Source organism: Helicoverpa armigera, chromosome 16 (genome assembly GCF_030705265.1).
Source record: "Helicoverpa armigera isolate CAAS_96S chromosome 16, ASM3070526v1, whole genome shotgun sequence".
Taxonomy (NCBI): Eukaryota; Metazoa; Arthropoda; class Insecta; order Lepidoptera; family Noctuidae; genus Helicoverpa; species Helicoverpa armigera.
In genome coordinates, this window is record NC_087135.1 from 8,635,131 (window position 1) to 8,658,376 (window position 23,246).

Genomic DNA, 23,246 nt, shown 5'->3' on the forward strand with positions numbered 1-23,246 from the left:
GAGGGGTCATTTGATGATATTCCTCCAAAAATAAAAAGGTCTTACAGTCTTGACGCAAAATTAAGACCAAGACAGTACCTCTGTATTTATTCAGTTAAGAAATACATAGACATAAAGAAAACACCGCAAAGATAAAAAAAAGCAGAATCTAAGAAAACAAATAGAATATTCAGAGATTTCTTAGTATAAGCCACTGTCTAGAAATATGCTTAGTAAAGCGAGACACAGATCTATTTAATTGACTGATTGCAAGCAATATGAGACTATTATTTTTTAATTCCCAACGTACTGCGATTAGTAAACTAATTTCGAATAGATACGCTACAAATTACTATATCATTGAAACTATTCGACACATAATGATGAGTTTCATTAGCGCTACATTTTGGAGCACGCAAGGTTTGCAAATCAATTACCTGAAATATTAATTATACCCCACTCAATTTAAATACGTTGTTAATAAACGTATTATTTTATAAAATTTAACATTATTTCCTGTGTAGTAAATTACAATTTTGGCTTGTGTTTTCTGTATACTGTAGTACCGTGGAGAATAAAACGACATGCGGAGGTGCCATAACAGAATTTTTCCTAAGAAAGTATCGCGCTACAATGCGACGAGGAACGTGTGTCCGCCCTTATATGTGTTCTTTGGAAACCATCAAATTTTTTACAATACCAGAAATCGTTGACAGATGTTTCAAAGAACCCGTATACCATGGTAATTCACTCGTAACTGATAATTTTAGTCTTGCCCACCATACGTATTTGACCTAAAAGAAGGCGCGTGACCTACTTGTATTATGGCATCTCTGCTCATATTTCCTTACTCCGTGGTCAGGTCACATTTGCGTGCGTATAAATTCGCTGACCATACCAGTAGTTTGTGGTCGTTACCAAAGCTGCCTTTGTGTGAAATAATTGTTCAAATGCAGTATTGAAATGCACTTGTGGACCTTTATTATTTTGTGTTTTTTTGTAAAATGGATGAATTATGGTCTCGTTTTTGATTCTCGTTGTTAATGATTTGTTGTTTTTGTAAAGGGTCGGGGAAACTGGTAATATTAATTTGTGAAAATTTGTGTCATCACCATCATTTCAGCCATATAGTCCACTGCGGCACATAAAAGTTGTGTTGTATATGGTAAATCAACTTTATACATATTACATAGTATGCCCCTCAAATAGTACTTTACAACTACTGTTAAGTCATACTTTTACCATAGTATGATTTCTTTATCAATTTATCCCCATAAGATCGAATACACAATGTCCCTTTTACACTGACTACATAACAAAAACATTTTACCATTTTTAACTGAATAAAACTCACATGAATAATCAAAAAGGAAACCGCACGAATTTACTACCATCTGGTTTCCTGCGAGTATTCATCATCGGTATTTTTTAAATTGTTTCGAATAAAAGCTTGTGGCACATAATTGTTGGGTGTAGGTACTCTTGGACCACTTAACCAACTGGAGCCGAATGAGATTGAGAACACACCTACATATATGGCAAAAACTTATGCCAAAGACTTATTTTTCAATCATAAGCATAAGCTATCTTAACTTTATGATGTGTACATCATAAAGTACGAGTATGAGAGATGCTTTCTTGCCTTTCCGCAGAGGAGAAGGCATTGCAATGGCGTCTCAGGTTGGTCAAATGATCTAAGTTTTTTACCATTTAGTCCGTATTGTTCTTGTTGAGGGGAAATCTCCTATTTGTGTCTGTATTGTGATGATAACTAAGTCATAATTATAGTTTCTGAATGAGCATAACTGAGTTTGTTTTGTGATATATTCATATAGTAGCTTTTGCGTATTCTTTAATGTAGCCTTAAATAGTGACGTTCAATTCGCAAATTCAATTCTTGCTAGAAGGTAACCAATATAATAACTCAATTACAACGAACAGTTTTAAAAACGCTTGCTATGTAGACTGCATACATGGGTAAAGGAATAATATCGATATACATTAAATAGTGCGGTATCTATTCCATCAATATATTATGTAACAAACATATCGATACTATTCGACTATTACATGAATGAACTGTTGATATCTCCTGTCATTTTGACAACCTGTGACATTGACGTTGAATAGTGAATTCGGTCGGCGATCACATTATTGCACGAGCTCCCGTCGCGACAAGGTATGTACTGATTGTATCCACCTATTTTTGTGAATGTTTAGTGTTGTGAGATTGTGAAGTGATAATAAATCTAATGATTGTTCTTGGTACACTTTCGTTTGATTTCTGAGACTCTCTTCTGAGGTGTTAATGTTACATCTCAGAAGTGGGATCGTTCGAAACAAACGGTTTTGAAATACCACCCCACATGCTCGACTGTCATTAATTAGTGATAATTACTAAATATACTTCAAAACTAATAGAATATGAATTAGTAGACTGAATTGCTAAGAAACATTGTTAAAAAGTAAGGTCATTTCGATGATGCAAGTGGATATTTGTACGTGATTAGAAAACCACTTCGCAGCAGACGGTCGGTAGATTTGAAATTTTATTTAAATATATGTTAAAATAGCTAGAATAATATTTGACGTAACTAAATTTTGAGATATGTCGTGGTAAATAGTGGCCATATGAGTGATGCAAGCAGATTTATTTTTTCCTTTATATGAATTGCTAGTTAATACCGTTTTTTTTTGTGTTCAATAGAAATATACTTATATTCGTGGAAAACATTGAATGAGTTACAGGATTTGCGCCACAAACTACTAAATTGTGCATCTACCGCCACGATTCAAATGGATACTTATTATTTTCCGTTTCTGAAAATAATTACGGAACAATTTAATTACTTTTTTTTAACTAGAAAGCAGACTAATTTGAATGATACTGAATAGTGCTTATAGATTTATAGGAAATAAATACGCTCTTTTCGTTCCTTTTAGTATTCAATTTACGTACGCGATACTGAAACATATGATTTCGAGTTCCAGAATATGAGCGACTCAGGAGCGAAAAGCAACGGAATGCTGCGCCACAGCAGCGAGGCATCTGGCAGATGTAGCCGTGCTCCACGTCGAGAAAGTGTGAGGCGGAGCCGAAGTCGGAGCCGTTGGGACGACCAAAGACGTCCTCGGAGATCACGGAGTCGTACTGCGCCACGGAACCTTCGCCCGAGTCGCCGCCGAAGTCGGAGCAGCAGCAGTCTACGCAGACTACGCGAGCGGGAGGACATGCTGTCACGAGAGAGAGAGCGGTTACGTGCGCTTGAAAGGGAGGTACGTGAAAAGCTTGACAAAGTGTTTGACCGCGAACACGACCATACTCCTGAGGCTGGTCCGTCCCATCGCAGAGAACACCGTAGCTATAATAGTCAGCATAATCATTTCTTATCAACACCGACTAAACGTCGCAACCCCAGCGTTACTGATGATTCTAGGAAACCCAAAGAACCTAAATCAACATTTGATTTCTTTGACCAATTTTTGAGTGTACTTAAATCCAAGGCAGGGGATCGTGAATCGTTTACAACCATGAATAACGTAATTCCAGAATTCGACCCGTTGTCTAAAGAACAGACTATAAATATTTGGCTCGATAAAGTAGATGAGTGTACAGAAATCTATAATTGGACGGATAGACAAACGGTACACTATGCCCTGCCTAAACTTTCAGGAATAGCAAAAACGTGGTACCAGGGCCTACCTTCTATCAAGCACAGCTGGTCAGAATGGAAAATAATGCTGAGAGAATCATTTCCTGCGACTGAGAACTATGCAGAACTGTTGACAGAAATGCTTGGTAGACGTGTACGTCCTGGTGAGTCGTTTGAGTTATATTACTTTTCGAAAATAAACTTATTGAATAGATGTAAAATCTTTGGAAAACAGGCAGTGGACTGTCTACTTCATGGAATAGATGATAGAGGAGTCCGTGTTGGGGCTCAGGCAGCTAAATTTGATAGACCTGAAGATGTGCTAGAGTTCTTTAAAACTATTAAACACCATCGAATTCTGAACGATACAAATAAAGATTTTAACCGAGATAAACGTTCACATGTTAATGCTATGGGGAACAGTAACTCTACAAGAAATTCTGACACAAATTCACTTAAAAATAACACCAAGGGACCTATCACATGTTTTAACTGTAATGGTGTCGGACACCCTAGTTTTAGATGTCCCAAACCTCTAGTGAAGTGTGATGATTGCCATTATCTAGGACACTTATCTTCCCATTGCCCAAGGTCCAAGGAACATAAAAACCCACCTAAGGATAAGAATGTACTTGAGGTCTCCCTAGCTGATAGTAATAATGATAAGTACCGACTTGCAATTAAGATAAATGGGGTGCCGGCTATATGTCAACTAGATTTAGGTAGTGAAGCTACACTCGTTCGCGAATGTGAGGCTAAGAGATTAGGGTTGAGTTGGAATACTATCAATGGACCATTTCTTAGAGGATTAGGGAATGTTCCATACTTGCCGTTAGGTCGTACATTAGTCAATATTGATGTTCAAGGGATTTTTGAACAAGATGTAGAGATTTTTATCATAGACGACCATTTGATTAATCCTGATATTCTATTAGGACATAGCTATACCGAAAGGCCCACCGTAAAAATAATTAAGACACCTACATATTTAAAATTCGAAAGAGTTGTCGAAAACGAACAAAATTCAAAGTTGTATCTTACCACAATTAGTGACATTACGATAGATGTAGGCGAAATGGTGCTTGTCCCTGTCAAGTCGGATTGTTCACGGGACGGCAGGATTTATGTCGGTGGCTCAGTAAGGGGTCGACCTGGCCAGGAATACTACCTTCTGCCAGGGGAATACCATATTCGGGAATTCGAATGCAACTTACTTGTTCAGAGTGTTGGTTTGAATGCAATTCACTTCAAGGAGAACACATTATTAACTCGGGCTCAATATTTAGGAGCAGACAATCAGCACTTTGCCCAAATCTTGAGCGTGTCTTATGAACTTCATGGTAATCATACATTGACTGTACCTAAGTGCGGAGACCATTTGTCGGAGAGTCAAAAACAATCTTGTGTGGAATTATTGCAGAAATACAAATGTTGTTTTTCTACCGGCATGCATGATTTGGGATATACAAATGTAACTGAGATGGAAATCCATCTCAAAGACACTACCCCGGTTGTGTACAGGCCTTACCGTCTTCCCCATTCAGAGCGTAAATTAGTCCAAGATATGATAGCTGATATGATTAAGCATGGTATCGTAAGGGAATCTAGCTCACCCTATGCCAGCCCAATAGTTCTGGTAAATAAAAAGTCTGGAGAAAAGCGACTTTGTGTTGACTACCGGGCTTTAAACAGTCGCACTAAAAGGGATCAGTACCCACTGCCAAGGATCGAGGATCTTTTGGATCAGTTGTCCGGTCACTGTTTGTTTACATCGCTCGATCTGGCTTCTGGGTACCATCAGATCCCTATATCCGAGCAATCCCGAGAAAAGACGGCATTCGTCACTCCCGACGGTCAATATGAGTACAATCGCGTTCCGTTCGGACTGGCGAATGCTCCAGCCGTTTTCCAAAGGGCAATACACAAAATACTGAATAGGTCTAAAGTAAGCTATGTTGTCATTTATATGGATGACATATTAATACCATCCAAAACCTTTGAGGAAGGACTAGTGCGTCTAGAGGAAGTTCTGGGCCTGATACGCGAAGCAGGTTTAACTCTTAAAATGGAAAAATGTAACTTTTTCCAAGAGCACATTGACTTCCTTGGGTTTGAGATAGACAAGGACGGTATCAGACCGGGAAGGCAGAAGACGGAAGCGGTCTCAAAATTTCCGCCACTTAAAAACCAACATGAGGTTAGGAGATTTCTCGGTCTTGCAAGCTTCTTCCGAAGGTTCGTCAAGGGATTCGCCGTCATAGCGAGACCATTGACGAATCTCCTGAAGAGGGATATCCCATGGCGATGGGGACCGGCTGAGGTCGAGTCCTTCGAAAACATTAAACGGTCACTAACAGACAGACCGGTTTTAGCCCTTTTTGACCATGACGCCGAGACACAGTTACACACAGATGCGTGCAAACTGGGAGTCGCAGGCATTTTGCTCCAAAGAAAGGGTTCCGAGGTCTGGAGGCCAGTGGCATACTTCAGCCGCCAGACGTCAACTGACGAGATGAAAATGCATTCATTTGAATTAGAGACACTTGCAGTCATCAGTTCATTGAATAAATTTCGTACTTATCTCATCGGAATCAAATTTACGATAGTTACGGACTGCAATGCCCTGCGCACCACATTTACAAAGAAAGACCTCGTGCAAAGGATCTCGCGATGGTGGATCCAATTCCTGGAATTCAATTGTGATATTGAGTACCGTCCCGGAGAGAGGATGTCCCATGTTGATGCACTTAGCAGAGGACCTGTATCCCCTGCATCTGAAGAACAAACCCATACACTTGATGTCTTGTCAGTTGGAACGGAGGATTGGATTGTCACAGTGCAGTCTTCCGACGATGAAATTATGCGCATTAAACGTATTTTAGAGGACCCGGAAACCCCGAAAATCGTGGATACTTTCAAAGAATATACAGTTAAAAATGGTCGTGTATTTAGAGTGTTAGGTGATGGTGTCAACCGGTGGCTCGTCCCAAAAGGTGTACGTTGGCAGTTGCTAAAGGCAAATCACGACGAAGTAGGACACTTTAGCTTTGAGAAAACCCTAGATAGGATAAGGTCCCACTTTTGGTTCCCAAAAATGAGGAAGTTTATAAAAAAGTATGTGGCAGCATGCCTCGAGTGCGCCCACCATAAGTTGCCATCCGGTGCTAAGGAGGGGATGCTACACCCAATCCCAAAGGTTGACATCCCATTTCATACCCTCCATGCCGATCACCTGGGGCCGTTTCCCCGTAGTAAGCGAGGCTGTTCGTATATTCTTGTAATAGTTGACGCCTTTACAAAATATGTTAATTTATCAGCAGTTCGAAGCACAAAAACGAAAGAAACGATAAAAGCATTTAAAACCCTCTTCAGTTACTTCGGACCTCCTCTTCGACTCATAACAGACAGAGGGACGAGCTTCACTAGCAAACAGTTCAAAACCTATGTGAAATCAATTGGTGTGAAGCACGTCCTTAACGCCGTGGCGACCCCAAGAGCAAATGGACAGGTCGAACGGTATAACCGGACGATTCTGGCCTCACTTGGGTCCATGGTTCATGGTAAAGACAGTAAAACATGGGATGAATTCCTTCCTGATATTCAATTAGGGCTTAACACTTCGGTTCATAGCGTAACTAGAAAAACACCAACCGAGATGTTATTTGGTAGGAGAGTCCCAAATCCAGCCCAGGGTTTATTAAATGATATTATTGACGATACTGAAAATGAGAATAATAAGACATTAGAGGAGATTAGGTCCGAGGCAAGTGAAAGGATTCAGGCAAACCAGAATATAAATAAGGATCGATTTGATAAAGGTAGGAAGAAGGCCACTGATTACAAGGAGGGAGATCTTGTTAGGATAGTGAGAGCGATAGTGACAGGACCGCATCAATCGAAGAAACTGGAAGCGAAGTGTCAGGGCCCGTACCGAATTAAGAAGGTGTTACCGAATGATCGGTTTCTTGTAGAGGATACCCCACTAACCAGAAAAGGTCCGAGATATGAAACAGTCGTAGCTATAGATAAAATATCCCCTTGGCTAAGTTTCAGTGCCCCTGCTTGTAGTTCCAGTGATAATGACAGCGATAGTGATGAATGATTTATGTTATTTGCTGTAAATGATGAGTTAGTGTTGAATTTTATGTTTTTTTATGTTGAATGAATTATTATTTAAGTATTTTAGGTGATTGCAATTTTGTAATGATGAGTGATCTTCTCTTGTTGTTCTTGAAATGTTAATGATGATTCTTTGTGACAAGTGAATACGGTGAGAGAGTGAGGGGTGCCTCAACTCGAACATGAGGTGGTAATAACTTGCTACTCATGGGTGACTTGAGGCACCGCAGTCGTGATGTGTAACGGTGAAGGAAGTAACCTTAATTCATCGCGACTATAGCATAGTTGAGTGAGGATGGTTCAAGGCGGGCATGAATGGCGTACGAACTCGCCGCCCAGGAATGTCTTGGCCATTGAGGTCGATGAGGCATGTGACGGTGAAGGAAGTAACCTCGCACCTCACGACCATAGATTAGAGATTGAGTGAGGGTGTTTTTGAGCCGGGCATGAATAGCGTATGAACTCGCTGCCCTTGAATGGTTCAAAACGCTGCAGCGATTGCGGATGATGTTGAAGGAAGTAGGCATCACGTCGCAAAGCTATAGTTAAGTGAAATAATAGATAGTATATTATTATATGGTATATAGAAGTAGAGTAAATGGAAATACATTATGTGTGTAATAAAAACAAAATGAACGAAGGGACTCGTTCTTAAAGGATGGCCGACTGTAACAAACATATCGATACTATTCGACTATTACATGAATGAACTGTTGATATCTCCTGTCATTTTGACAACCTGTGACATTGACGTTGAATAGTGAATTCGGTCGGCGATCACATTATTGCACGAGCTCCCGTCGCGACAAGGTATGTACTGATTGTATCCACCTATTTTTGTGAATGTTTAGTGTTGTGAGATTGTGAAGTGATAATAAATCTAATGATTGTTCTTGGTACACTTTCGTTTGATTTCTGAGACTCTCTTCTGAGGTGTTAATGTTACAATTATATCAACTAAGATTTACCTATTCACATTTAATCTCTAACTTGAAGTCGAGCCCTACAAAAGACCTAATAGGCTGTCATAATCAAATAAGCCGCATCTAACACACAGTGATACAAATTCAGTATTCGCAAACGAAATTCACTTGTTTCCCCACAAACGTGCAGGGCAAGGAGGACAAAATAACTAGCGGAGGTGCCATAACGGAGCTGCGGGATTGTTTGAAAGAGTTGCCGCGGCCCTGGTACATAAGAAGGATCATGATGGATTTTAGTCAGTAACAGCTTGACACTCCTTCATGCTGCTTACCCACAACGGGGACCATTTGATAAATTTCCTTCCAAAAAAAGTTAAAATCTCCTAAGAAAGTAACGCGCAAAAATGCAGGTGTGCAGGGTACGAGGAACGTTACTGTCTTCGCTCTTATGACTATTTTTTTTATTCTAAAAATCTTTGAGAGATGTTTCAAAGAACGTACACCTCGATAGTTCACTTCACCTGATCATTTTGGTCATGCCTACCGTACGTATTTGACCTAGAAGAAGGCCTGACCTACCTGCATTATGGTATCTCCACTCATCTTTCCTGCTCCGTGGTACAGGGTCACAAACAGTCGTGTACAAAGGCACAATGGAACGTCAGGCCTGAGGCAGTTCTCGTAATTAAAATCTGCCTTTTGGGTTTTGAAGTAGTGATGTAGCATAGAGTATTTTGTTTATGGGATGTTTGGAGAACAGTTTTTGAATGATGGTTATTCTTTTTTTGGGTGGTGGCTTTGGTTGAGATGTCGTTTTGGGATGGTTGTTTTTAATTTTGAATTTGGAATAAGCATTGCTTGGTTTTATGTTTTGGATTAAGATGTAACAAAAAGAAGGCTGACTATGAACGATCTGATATAGTAACATCTATACCTATCGGAAAAGGTTGTTTAAAAATGATTCCTTTTTTGAAACCAGGATACTAGCTTTCGCTATTGGTTTCATACGTATTCTGTGGGATCTACTATTGCCTTTCTTTCTTAATAGCTATCTAACACTGAAAACGATATTCCAATTGGACCGGTTATTGCTAAGATGAGCGCGCCAAATAAACAATTAATCTAAACAGCTTATTTTAGTCTTTCAAAACAAATAATGCATCACAAAGTAGCACATTTGGTTCTCAATATTACCATAGGCAATAAATTGTATGAAAGTAGGTTAAGGTTGCATTGAAATATTAATTGTTTGTAATAATGCATCGGAATGCATTGTGGCCTAGTTTATACAGAACAAGTATGTAATAAAGTGCAACAATATCTTGTTTGCGTAAAATGCATTTGCAGATCAGAATCTTAATTATATGGAATTAAATTGTTGTTCAAAGTCGTGGTGGTCTAGTGGGTAAAGCGCCAATCTCTCAAGTATTGTGTATAATGCGGGTTCGATTCCAAGTCAGGCAAGTACCAATGCAATTTTTCTGAGTTTCTATGTACTTTTTTAGGCACTAAAGACTTATTAAAGGCGATGGAAAACATTTCGAAACCTGGTTGATAAAAGCCTGAAAAGCATGCCTGAGCAAGCGTGATTAACGCTCAATTCTTAGTGTGAGAGGAGGCCTCTTCCCAGCAATGGGATAATAAAAAATCGAATGATGAAATTGTCGTTTGAACTGACATTGTCTTGCATTAGAGCAGATTATTTTGTGTTATATTTAATTATGTACTCCTTTTTTAACTTTCCTTATATACTAATGCGCCCTATGGTATATGGCATTTGTACTCTCTTAATAAGAAAGTTTACAGGGAAGAACATAAGGAATTACCACCAACTTAATCTAGCCAAATTAGCATCTAAAACTACATCTTAAAACTTAATATACTCAGTAATATCATAGAATATAAGATCACAGCTAAGGAGGTTTAAGTGCTACATCTTGGGCACTGAGCCAAATCGATGCCTGAGCACCAAATTACGTATCGATCCTCGGATTAAGATTTTGATGAGAAGCTGTAAATTAAGATCGAGTGTTGACAGTCTTGAAAATCTGGATTGATGATAGAATATGCTTTATAATGCTTTCTTCCAGTACTTATAAAAGTAGTGGAGTGCGTTTGGTTGCCTGTCACTGCAAAACAACTGAACCGATTTAGATCGAATTTGGTGTGAAGATATATCGAGATCTTTGGAATACATAGTGGTAAACGCGTTGCTGCCTAAGAGCGTCTTGTAGATAAAGCAATCTTGTATATTATAAGCAATCATACGTTGGGGTTAGAATAAGAGATAATTCTTGCGTTCTATGATAGAAGATTCAAACATTTCTTTAATTGAGTGTTTAGCCTTAAGAGCGTGTACGCTCGGCGCGCGATGTCAACTTTAGGTAATTCAACGCAAAAAACCGCGCAGACTAGCGTCGCGGCTGTGTGCGTGCCTATCATACTTCACGTATAGTCACAGAAACCATTTTGATCCTTTCGAGTGAAATTGGTAGAACAAAAAATATATTATTTAGTAAATAGTTAATAGCGGGAAAATAGTGTAAGTCTATGGATGTCTAAAATATAAAAGCATGAAAATAAGTCGTTAATACTTACACTCTTTTGCAAAAAAATCGGGCACCTATGAAAACCTTGGTTTTGAGGACTTTCTGTATATTACATACAATTTTCAACAGTACTAAATAGTCGACTGATGATTAATGACAATGTTAAGAGTTTCTGTATTTTAACCGATTTCAAAAAAAGAAAGGAGGAGGTTTCAATTAGATTGTTTTGTGATTGTTCTCGATTTCTCAAAGACGCCTGGACCGATTTGAAAAATTGATTGTTTATATGAATGGTCCATCCAGACCGAAAAATTGTGGTCAAATAACAACAATTGCCGGAAAGCCAAATATTGGTGAAGAGCTTGGGTTTACCATTGCAAATAAAGTTTTAAGTTATCTATCCTATATGCTTCAAAAGTTATTCGAGATCAAAAGTCAAAATTTGTGTATATCCAAAATGAAAAAAAAAAAATTATAGCTCGATTGGGAACAGACATCTGCAATAAGTGACTTCTAGCCTAAGGAGTCCGCCATATTGGATTTAGACTCGCGACACATTTTTTTTCGAGTTATTCATAGCAAGCCCTTTCATTTGATACCCATATCGTAGGAATGCATTAAAAACATTTTTTTCTCCATCTTGGGTATACCGCCATATTGGATATAGAATCATACATTGTCATTAAAACTGAACATTCAAACAAAATTTAAACTCAATCGATAAAAAAAATATGCTTCAAAATTGAGCTTTAAATAAAATAGTAACGTATCAAGATTTGTTGGTCGCGCTTGAAATGTACTCTATTCTCGGTATCCACGGCAGAGGTTATTCACCCAACGCGATGTGACGGAGCGACACGTCCTCTCTCTGTGAAGCCTTGCGGCGGTCTGGTTTGAGTTGACTCGCGTGCAGCGTTTTATAGTAGTTTTTAAATAATTTATAGAAAAATAAAAACGAGAGATTAAATTATAATATAAAGTTTATGTTTTAAAGAAAGAGTTATATTACTATAGTAAATAATTGTTATATTAAATTAAGTAAGATAGATAGGTAAAAAAAGCATTTGAAATTCACAATTTTTCACATTGTTAAAATATTTTTTTCTGAAAGATAGAGACCTAAATCAAAAAATGTTTTCAACTAACTATAGGCATGGGGATTTCGTCTATGAGTAAAAAAATAAATATGATTAGATTTGCCACTGTTTTCACATGAATTTAAGGTTCGAAATAGACGCTGAACGGGAATTTTATAAAACATCTGTTACGTTATAGGGGTTTTAAGTATTTAAACTACACAAATTGAAATTTATGTTCAATTAACTATATAGACAGTGAAATTACCTTGCGTTATTAAAAAATAACATAGTTATAGGATAAGTAGTTACTGAGAAACAGTGGTTTGAAAAGTACCATTTTAGGCCAAATGGCGCCCGGTTGACGTACACGCTCTTAAGGTGGAACTAAACCTTCCTGAAAACAAGTCTCTATACTATAAATATTAGTATGTCTTCAGCATAAATACTCCATATGTAATATCTATAGGTAGCTAGTTTTCCTACAATAACAGGTTTGGTAGACATCGTTATCATTCAATAGGTGACAATTGGTCGCAACCTAGCGCTCAGCGCTCTTTGAAATCCAATACCCTGTTACTGTTGTCGCTTTGTGGTGAAACGTTTCTATCGATACCATTTTGTATTTTGACTGGAATTTCAAAGTATGGATCAAACGGTTTTCAGGTTTTTTTTTGTAAAGTATTACCATGGGAAACTTGTTTTTTCTAATTGGCTACTATTGCAATCGATTCATGTAGAATTTAGTAGGCGGATTGAATTTGAAGGAGACGCTAATAGGTATTCTGATTTTTTGGAAATAGAAAAATATTAATATTATTGACTTAGTTTAGTTGTTATTAAAAAATGGTTCTAACGGATACTTAAGTGGTACAGTAGCAATATTTTGGCGTGGTAAGAACCAAAATTTCACCAAAAGCTCCATGCTGTTGTAACAAAGCAACATTTACAAATGCAGGCAGAAACAGTTACAAACTGAAAAATATATTCAGTTACAAATGCAATACCAAACATCCCACACACGGTTAACCCCCATTCACTTATGTTTAATTCACATAACATTCTGACCCTCCGAAATATTTAATTAAGGGTCCAACATAGAAAGATTCTTGCTTGCCCCTGTTATATGTTTAGCCTAGCGTCAGATTTGTTACATTTTACACATTCCTACAGGTATGTCGTTTTCAGATGTTTCTTTAATTGGGAAAAGGTTGTTGACCCCTGGTTGTGTATTGTTTCTGCCTCATTTAATTTGAATGAAGTGTTATATGATATTTTATTTGATGTCTGTTTGTCTGTTGTTGTTATTTTAGGCACCTGAAATAGTTTTTGACATCTCATTGTAAGACGCGTTTTAAGTTGATGATGCTTTGTCCGAAAACAATTTATATTATCTTATTGTTCTTTTTAATTCTTTTGCTATATTTTGTCCAGTTTTTTACGTGTTATATTTTTGATAATTAGCTAGCAATAGATTTAAATGATCAGGGTTACTTAAATATGATAGAATCTTCTCTATTTCTTCTTGCTTTGCCTACACAACATTTTACATTCAGAATTTTCTTTTTCCACATTCTCACAGACAACAGAGTTTAATAAACACGGAAAAAAGGCGGGATTTATCGCGTTTATTGTTTGAATGATAGTCGTTTTCCGATACGGAATCGCTTAAATTGCTTACGTCAGCAACAGACATTGGGAGCTCGTCAATCTTGTTTCGGTATTTTCATTTCCCTCGCGTTTTTTTCTAAACGATTTGCTGTTTTTTTTTCTTCTTATCTTTAAATGATTGTTTTTATTGTTTTTTTTTTGGGGGGGGAATGTGGTGTTTGTATATTGTATGTGTTAAATTGCTCTTAAAAGGATGTGTTTTTATGGTCCACACATCGTCAACTTATGTGGAATGGAAATTGCAAATTCAATTGTTTTCAATAATGTTGTACACATTTAAGTTTTTTTTTGTCATAGCTTTCAAAATGAAGCAATTGAAAAAATGAAATTATTTTTCTTTTTTTTTCGGATTTTGTATCCGTACCTATTTGCTACAGTCAGCACTTTAGTCCTTGCCAGTAAATTATAACTAGAAGCCGTCCAGCGAAGTGATAATTATTAAATTACACCTTGTGGACGCTCTTTAAACGCACCTCCAGCCCTTACAGCCTTAAGTAACTCAATATCAACAAGATAAAAACCTTAATCACATCAGATTATTTTCCTCCAACAATATTTAACATCATTACACTCATAAAGAATCTTTCGTAAGCTGTTCCACGAAGGTGTTGCCCCATTAAGAACTTCGTAACGGTTTAAAAAACGGCTTAAAAGCCCTCGATAAAGCTATCAGCGTTCCTTTAATACTGTTCCTCATTTACTCGCCGAGGATCGATTACCCTAATTTTAGGGGTGCCTAAATATCTTGCGATACGACTAGCCTATTTATTTGGGCGTATCTCTGCTTCACCCCTAAGGCCCATTTACCTTTACGTGTTCAGATAACGGTATTGACCTTAGATATAAGTGGTTTTTTATGAAGTTATTGGACGTTATTATTGACTTGAGTGTTTTTTGTCGGTGCTTGATGAAGTTAGTTGGTTTTTAAAGAGGTTGGTCAATGATGTATTTAGTTATCGGTGTCTGAAACAGTTTGTCGTATTCACGTTTGCAATTTTGTGAATGTTAAGTATTGTCAAAAAAAGATAGGACAAGATGTGTTTTATTTAACACGAGAATGCAAGTTAATAAACACCCTAAAAAGTGCACTAACGACAGGAAAATCGGACCAAAACACACCCTCTTTTCCACCAAAAAAAAAGAAAAACATTCCCAAACAGCCAAGAGTTACACAAATTCCTCCTCGCTACCTGAACAATTCATCTGTAACAGTTTTGTGCATAAAAACCTCAGTGTTCACTATTATGGACACAAAGACAGTAATGACGCGGGCATTCAGACGGACACTAATGAGGGTTGTTATTTAATACAAGATTTATATTAAGAACCAAATTCTAAAAAGTGCATTAACGAAAGGAAAATTGAACCAAAACACCCCATCATTTCCACCAAAAATAGAGAAAAAAGAAAAACATTCCCCAAACAGCCTAGAGTTGCCGAGCAAAAAAATAACAAATTCTCCATGCTACCTGAACAATTCATCTGTAACAGTTTTGTGCATAAAAACCTCAGTGTTCACTATTATGGACACAAAGACAGTAATGACGCGGGCATTCAGACGGACACTAATGAGGGTTGTTATTTAATACAAGATTTATATTAAGAACCAAATTCTAAAAAGTGCATTAACGAAAGGAAAATTGAACCAAAACACCCCATCATTTCCACCAAAAATAGAGAAAAAAGAAAAACATTCCCCAAACAGCCTAGAGTTGCCGAGCAAAAAAATAACAAATTCTCCATGCTACCTGAACAATTCATCTGTAACAGTTTTGTGCATAAAAACCTCAGTGTTCACCATTATGGACACAAAGACAGTAATGACACGGGCATTCAGACGGACACTAATGAGGGTTGTTAGCGTACACAAAAACTGCCAGCATCACAATGGACCCATAGACGTGTTGTGTCACTTCTGTTTTTTCGTCAGTCTATGGTAGCGCGTCATAAATGGCGGTTATTAGCTGCTATTATGGTGGTTTTGTGAGGTTCTTGCTTGTACTTTTTTAAATAAGATCATTATTGGACATTTCATTTAATGTTTCATCTCAAGTAGAATAAACGGATTGTTAGTGGTACATGGCTCTTATGAGAGTATGGCTCTTATGAGAGCTGGCGAGACATATTGTGTCGTATCTATATTATTAAATACTCTATGGTAGTCTGTCAAAAATAGCGATGATTGGAAGTTGTCATGCTTTATCTTTTAGCGACTCCTGTATGAGTTATTTAGAAAGTAATTTAAAAAAGTACAGATACAATCGTTACCACATAGTTTACTCAATAGTAAATTTTGTAAATACACTACTATTTACCTTCTTTCTCACAACAAAAGAAACGTCCATCTACTACAGGTTCACTAAGCATTCCTCCACGGTTTTCCTCAACAAAGAGCTATAAACTGTGTCACTAATGAGACGTCGCCCATCAGTCATTAGTACCGTAGTACGCGACTGTACCGTAGGACGCGACAGTACTGTTTTATGTAGCTGTACGCGACTGTACTGACGAGATGTTAACGTTTTGGGATTTTGTGATAGCAAGACATTACGTTATTACGTAGCAGGGTTTTCGGGATTGTTTTTTTTTTCAGGTGTGATGAAATTCTCTGGATTATACACTTTGTTATTATTAGAGATATTGCTCTCAGTATAAGTAGCAATTGTCTTCCTGAATAAATTCTATTCTTACTTTAAAAATAATGTCACGTCGGTTCAATACCTCCTGAAAAATGCATGTTAAAGCAAAAAAACACTTCCAGCTATTAAATGTTAGTCAGATTTCTCACATAAAATACATTTATTTATTTAATATATGTACATAGTAGCACATAATTAATGTAACAACAAGATTCATGCAACTTGTCTATGTAATCTGACAATTTGTGCATTTTTGTTGGCAAGTGTACCGTCAAGTGCGAGATGGAAAAGACGTAGTATAAGGCATTGTGTTCATAATTGTACAGACTTATGGCTTCATCAGTCAAACCACTAATGGGATGGTACAGATTTTAACAGCGATGGACATGACTGTATTATTTTTATGACACAAGTTTACTAACACATGCATACTATGGGTACACATATGTACATATAAGGGCAACAAATATTAAAGAATACCTACTATAAGACTCCTTTAAAATTCAATACTTTCTCTTGACAAAGCGTATAAAGGCATTCTGATTAACAAAGGGGTAATAATGACAACTAATATAAATGTCTTCCACTTTGTACTCCACCGAGTACACTTCTGACTCAAAATTAATTATAACAAATATGCAGTACCCGCGTTTCGAAGTCAAATCTGTTGCAGGCAGTACACGACAAATCCCATGTAATCTGCCATGCTGTAAGCTACGGCGCCGGTTGGCATTGGCATTTGTTGGCAAAGTGCGCCATCGAACGCCTTCACTGTACTTAGACAAGTACATGGTAAGGCTTGGAGGTTTGTGTTACTTAAAAATCGTGAACAGTATAAGTGATGAGTGGGAGTATAATGTGGTAATAGGATCCACTAAATTCTGTATCGATGTTCTCAATATTTTGCTTCGAACAATGTGATGCGAGAAATCACTCATAACACCAATAGATTCCAGATCGCGGTACACGGTTTTTTTAGGCGAATTTAGGGCTGAAGCCAACACGCTATACCCCTTTTTAAAAAAACTTTAATTAAAGGTGACACATAACCGACGATTAACCCTGTTAAGACAATTTTTTCGAGACCGTATCCCTAATTCTATCGTGTTATATTACTACACACGATATAATTATATCGTGGTATATTATTCTAATGTCGGGTTTCTGCGGATTTATATCATGACTAAAGAGATAACTTTAGTTCAATATTTGTTATCTTAGGATCTAGGTCATCATAAGTCTAATAAGTTTCAGTCTGAAAACTTTGACAGCCTAGGAATAGAGTGACACGTTTCAAGCTACTAAAATAATTACTTTTCAGAAGATAGCTAAGTTTTTGACAGGTTAGCCTAAGAATTATCATTTATCATCTGTGTACATTAAGCTTTAGGTTTATAATCTCGTGAAAATTAAAAATATTAGGTACTGAAAACAAAAATTGGCTTACATCTCACCTATTTCTTAGATACTTACCTAAATACCTATACCTATATTTTTTTTTGTACATTTTCTTGGTTTTCTAATATCAGCACAGCTGAACACAACAGTACAATTTCGACATAATACACATAAATTAAATTTAAACGCACACGTTTTAGGCAGCCCTAGTTAGAAGCTAATAAATTAATCTGAGCATCGTGAACCGGTGTTAGCTTCAAGTCGAAACACTTGCAGTCATTGCTCGGAGCTTAGATATTGCCTCTTATAGTTTAGCCTGCCTCTAGTAGGACGATGCGGTTTCATCCTAACATTTTGAATGAAAATCTAGATTAGTTTCCGATATAATGCTGAGAGAAAATAAGTAAATGACATATTCTTTACTAGCTAAAAATGTTTGGCCAAAAAGCATGGTGACATCATCATCATCATTTGCATAGTCTTTTCCCAATTATGTATGTTGGGATCGGATTCTAGCCTAAGCGCTTGCAGCTGAGTGAGTACTAGTATTTTACAAGGAGTGACTGCCTATCTGATCTCCTCAACCCAGTTACCCGGGCAAACCAATACTCTTAGGTAAGCAAAACCCAAAAAGTATGGTGATAAAATTGCAATGCAACTGTATTCTAAGTCAAACTAAATGCCAGATAATTTTAAGCAAGTAATGGATATAAATTGCACCAAAACAAAACAAACACAAACCCGTCCTTAAGCTATTAATTAACAAACTCACCCAAAAAAGAAGTCCAAAACATTTTCATATTAAAACAATCGTTAACCCAAAATAGCTCTATAGATAAAAATTCCCGCGAATGGCCCAAAAAAGGGTTGACCCCAATTTAAGGGCTGTCCCTAGATAACCAAGTTGATAACATTAATCAAAGGACAACTCTAGACTCTTTGGGTTGGTTCAATTTTCTGGTCAACGCTCTTGTAATTTTTGTTGCCTTGCCAATTTTTCAGTTCACTTGGTGGCATAAACATTAGCGCGTTTTCTTGCGGGAAACCAGGTGGGATATAAATCTTTTCCGTGAAAGAATCGTGCGGGCTAGTGCAGATGTGAGAATGCGGGAAAATTGTTGTGTTCCCTTTTTGGAGATAGTTTTCGTTTCTATTGAGGGTTAAGATTTTACTTTAGATATATCTTGTGTTGCAGTTATTGAATGAAGCTTTAAACGTTTGTATGGTTCTGTTACAGTAAAATTGTTGCACAGAACCGTGAAAAATAAGTTACTTTCGATCCCTTTTTATGTGCCATTTTGATACACATTTTTATGTGCCAAGGACAAATAAGCCCTTTTATCCCCGTATCTAGATTAAAATATCCAAAATTCCATTCAAGAGTCCCAAGTACTATAGTGCTCATTCATAATAGAAGGGTACAAAAACTTCAAAAGGACCCCCAGTGTAATTCATTGTAGGTTACGTTACATAAAAGTCTTTTATACAAATTCTATACAAATCTGTGCTAGTATGCTAATTACTTGTACCTACATGGTGTTGCCAGATTTAACGATGATTTATCATGTTCAAATTAAGAACGCTGTTTGTGTGTATTAACTTTGTATTCTTAATGTAATATTAAATTAATGATTCAATTTCTAATCTAAATAGACTTCTTCTAATTTGTTTCGATTCATCATTTGTAACACGTTGTCCACTTCATGACATAGGTCTCCATTGATTTCCAAAAGGAAGGTTTGTAAGCGTCCAGCGCCTATCTACACACCTTTTTCGCTATCACCTGGACTAAAAAACAAATGCCTGGAAGAATGCTTATGTTTAATAATGATATGGTCCATTGTTGAATTTTTATATATTTTTTTCTATAGACTTAATAATTGGTATTTTAGTTGTAAGTTTTATTTTATTTTGCTGTGCCCTACAGGGTCCACAATTGTACCTAGCTCTACGCCAAACTGTAACACCTCTTTATACATTGTGGAATGCAACTAAATAATATGAATATAAATAAAACAAAGAAGAGTACATAGGAACAGTAAAAAGATTACCTCATTCACAATACTTAATGAGCAGTATTGATTCTTCGCATTTTAAATAAATATTTGCTTTTAAACACACTGTATGTTCTCTTTCATTGAAAAACGTTGGTAGCAGTGGCTGGTAGTTCACAGTTTCCCAAAGCGTTCACATTTTATCATAAAATATGATTTTTAGTGAATGAATGAAGTGCAAATTTTGAGCTGTGTTTGAGTGGCATACATTACACATTTTATATCAGTGAGTTTTATGAAGAGGAAATGCAGTTACTGTTGCGTTTTACAGAGAAATGGCTGGGTTCTATGATTTTTTAAATAAAGTAGCAATTTCTCTTAGTATGCCTGTTTTGGTTAAAGTATAGAACGATGGAAGTCTGCTGTTTATGATACACACTGTTCGTCGGCTTTTTTTACATTAATTTAATTATCTTAAAAAGGAGACGACTTAATTACGTTATTGTTGTAATCCAATTGAATTATTAATTGGTATGGAGAATCACAAATTAGTAAACTGAGGCGAATTAATAGACAAGCTGTTAATTAATTGTTGCCACAAATCCCGCTTGCCACATTAGTCTAGTGGTAATAACAGCAACTTTTGAGCAGGTGATTCTAAGATCGAACAAAGATGTTTTATTTTGTTAGAGTAATTTTGCGTTTTTTTTAAGTTTCTTTAAAAATACAGGTACATGTTTGTAAATGAAATAATTATTAGCTTGTTGACGTTAGTGCATGAGCAAACTTAAGCTCGACTGAATATTAATCAACGTATTGAGAATCTCTGTCCGCCTCAAAGGTGAGACAAACTAATTTTGAATATCAAAGAGTTGTCGCGTCTGTCATCTGTTTTATTCATTGGCAGTTAGTCTGCTATAGTGTCTGGTACCACGGAGGTATAATTTGAGTGCAGTTCACATCTTGTTTACAAGCTTCAGCGAATATGATTGGTGAATTTTTAATAAATCAATTTTGTTTAGTATTCATAGTTTTGTTCGAAACTTAATTCAAAGTGAGCAGGTTTGATTTTTTAGTTTAATTTTGTGGTGTTGTTTGTGTACCTGGTGTAAATGTGAAAGAAATGCACTTCTATGTTTGAAAGTCTTAATATTGTGGTTTTATGTTCATTTACTATGGTTTTATGCAGTATATTGTGGTTGGTTGGACATTACACATAACAGTGTTAACAAAGTTAATGGATTTTTAAAATAGGAAGATACTTTTTGTGCCTCAAAGTGTAAATAATTTCATGCATAACAAATGAAAGTACAAAATATTAATATGAAACTTCTAAGTCGCCATCTTCCCTGTACTCATAAAAGCGATTTACCGAATCAACATATCAAAGGTTTCCCTTTTCCTCGTTCTATTCAAAGAAATCTTATGTTTTCTTAATTACGTAACGTTAGCTAAATATTATAATTTACGAGACTACATAAAAAGGGAAAATAAACAAAATGTTGCGATCATTTGTACGTTTTTATTGAAGCTTTTAACGGAGTCTGAAATAGTTTTATAGGAATCGTTAAAACCGGTCAACTGATATGAAACTGTTTTTATTTTCTCTCTTTTTTTGTCTGTGCTTGTGGTTGTGTAAATGGTATATTTGTAACAGTGTCTTTGATACTCATTTTTACAATAGAAACTTTGTTATTGTTTATTTTGGACTTCACGCCTGTAATGTCTATTTTCTACCTTGCAACACAAAGTTAAAAATAAACTGTTGCTACCACGACTTTTAATTAGCCCCGTAATTGGAAGCACAACAAATTGAGTGATGAAAAGACTAAACTACAACTCGTTTAGTTAACGACGACCTGTCGACGTTATATTTTGACACCGGTCCAAAATGTCGCGCCGAACCAATCGCTAATTGAATTGGCTTCCCTAATTCCCACGTAACCATCTAACGTTGACACGTCAACTGATACTTATTATTTATTTTCCAGCGCTCTAAATACGGCGGCGGCGGCGCAAAGGCAAATTAAACTGTGAAAAAGATCAGACGGACATCATGGCGGCGGCGTTTGCGCGCCAAATCCTGCGTCACCGACAGCGCCATCTGTCAGCGGCCGGCGGTACCCACTTCCGTAGTTTGAATCATTCGGACCGTTCGAAATAGTCATTTGTGATTTAACTGTGACAGTGCGGGGTCGTTATGTGATATAGTTATATAATTTTAAGTGTTGTGTTGTGTTTGTGTGTTACGATGTCGGAGGAGAGGTCGCGGCGGTTGTCGCAGATCTTCGATCCCCTGGCTCGGTTCACGGACATCAGCGGGGCTGGCCACTCGGCTAGTACCCCCAACAGTCCCCGACTGCTGCCGAGGAGGTCGCGAGATCCGCCGCCCCCGCCACCTAGGTAAGTTTTCGACTTATACCCCTGCCTAGAAAACAGGTAATTCCCTAAATGTCATGTTCTGATAGCACAAAGCAACTGAGCCAAACAATAATGGAAATTGTAGTTTTCAAAACGGGTAGTCCTCGGTGGAGACTACCTTCAAGAATTTAGATTCACTGAAAAGTATACTGAATACATACCATTATTTGGGTGAATATTTAAGAAGTTAATAATTCACATAATGATTTAACTCCTACCATTGATAGGGTAAGTGGTATTCGGGGCAACCCTTACATCAGTAGACTACAATGAGTCATTTTGTTTGAGTCATCAACCATATCACTTGGACACTATTTCTGACGCTCTAGTTTGACAAAGGCTTTGTGCAAATAATAGTACAACTAGTGTTACGCAATTTTGAACTTTCAATTTATTACTTTAAGGTTGTTTTTAGTCTGAACTTTTTTTATGTATTTCAGCTGTTTGGTATATTTAATGATTGTTGGTATAGACTTTGTAATATTTTTAATTTCGTCCATCTGTGCTGTATCTAAGCATCCGTGAAAAGAGATTTATCATTTTTATATTTCGTTACGGTTAATATCAATTTCTGGCACTCATTATAATTTGTTAACTTTTATTTATACCTACTACACTCGAGTGCAATCAATTCGGGTCAGCTTCTTAAACGTTATAATCTTAGAAATCATGAATGTTAAATTAGTGGAGTAAACAACTGTTAAAACTGTTACCGTAAAGTTTAATTTAAACATGTATAAATGCAAATTAAGTGATAACGGTTTTTATTAATCATATTCATGGTAGTATTCTGTAAAAACGAAGTAAATAAGTAAAAACCATGT

General features: G+C 36.8%; 1 protein-coding gene across 11 annotated transcripts in view; it reads left to right on the forward strand.

Annotated features, from left to right (window-relative positions):
* LOC110372116 (uncharacterized protein) overlaps nucleotides 1–23,246 on the forward strand; it is a 347,254-nt gene that overhangs the window by 87,400 nt on the left and 236,608 nt on the right. For all 11 annotated transcript variants that reach the window (XM_064038470.1, XM_064038468.1, XM_064038472.1 and 8 more), the window contains exon 3: nucleotides 21,993–22,404. In XM_064038470.1, the coding sequence (XP_063894540.1) occupies nucleotides 22,253–22,404 (152 nt within the window). In that variant the 5' untranslated portion in view covers nucleotides 21,993–22,252. The remainder of the gene's footprint in view (nucleotides 1–21,992; nucleotides 22,405–23,246) is intronic.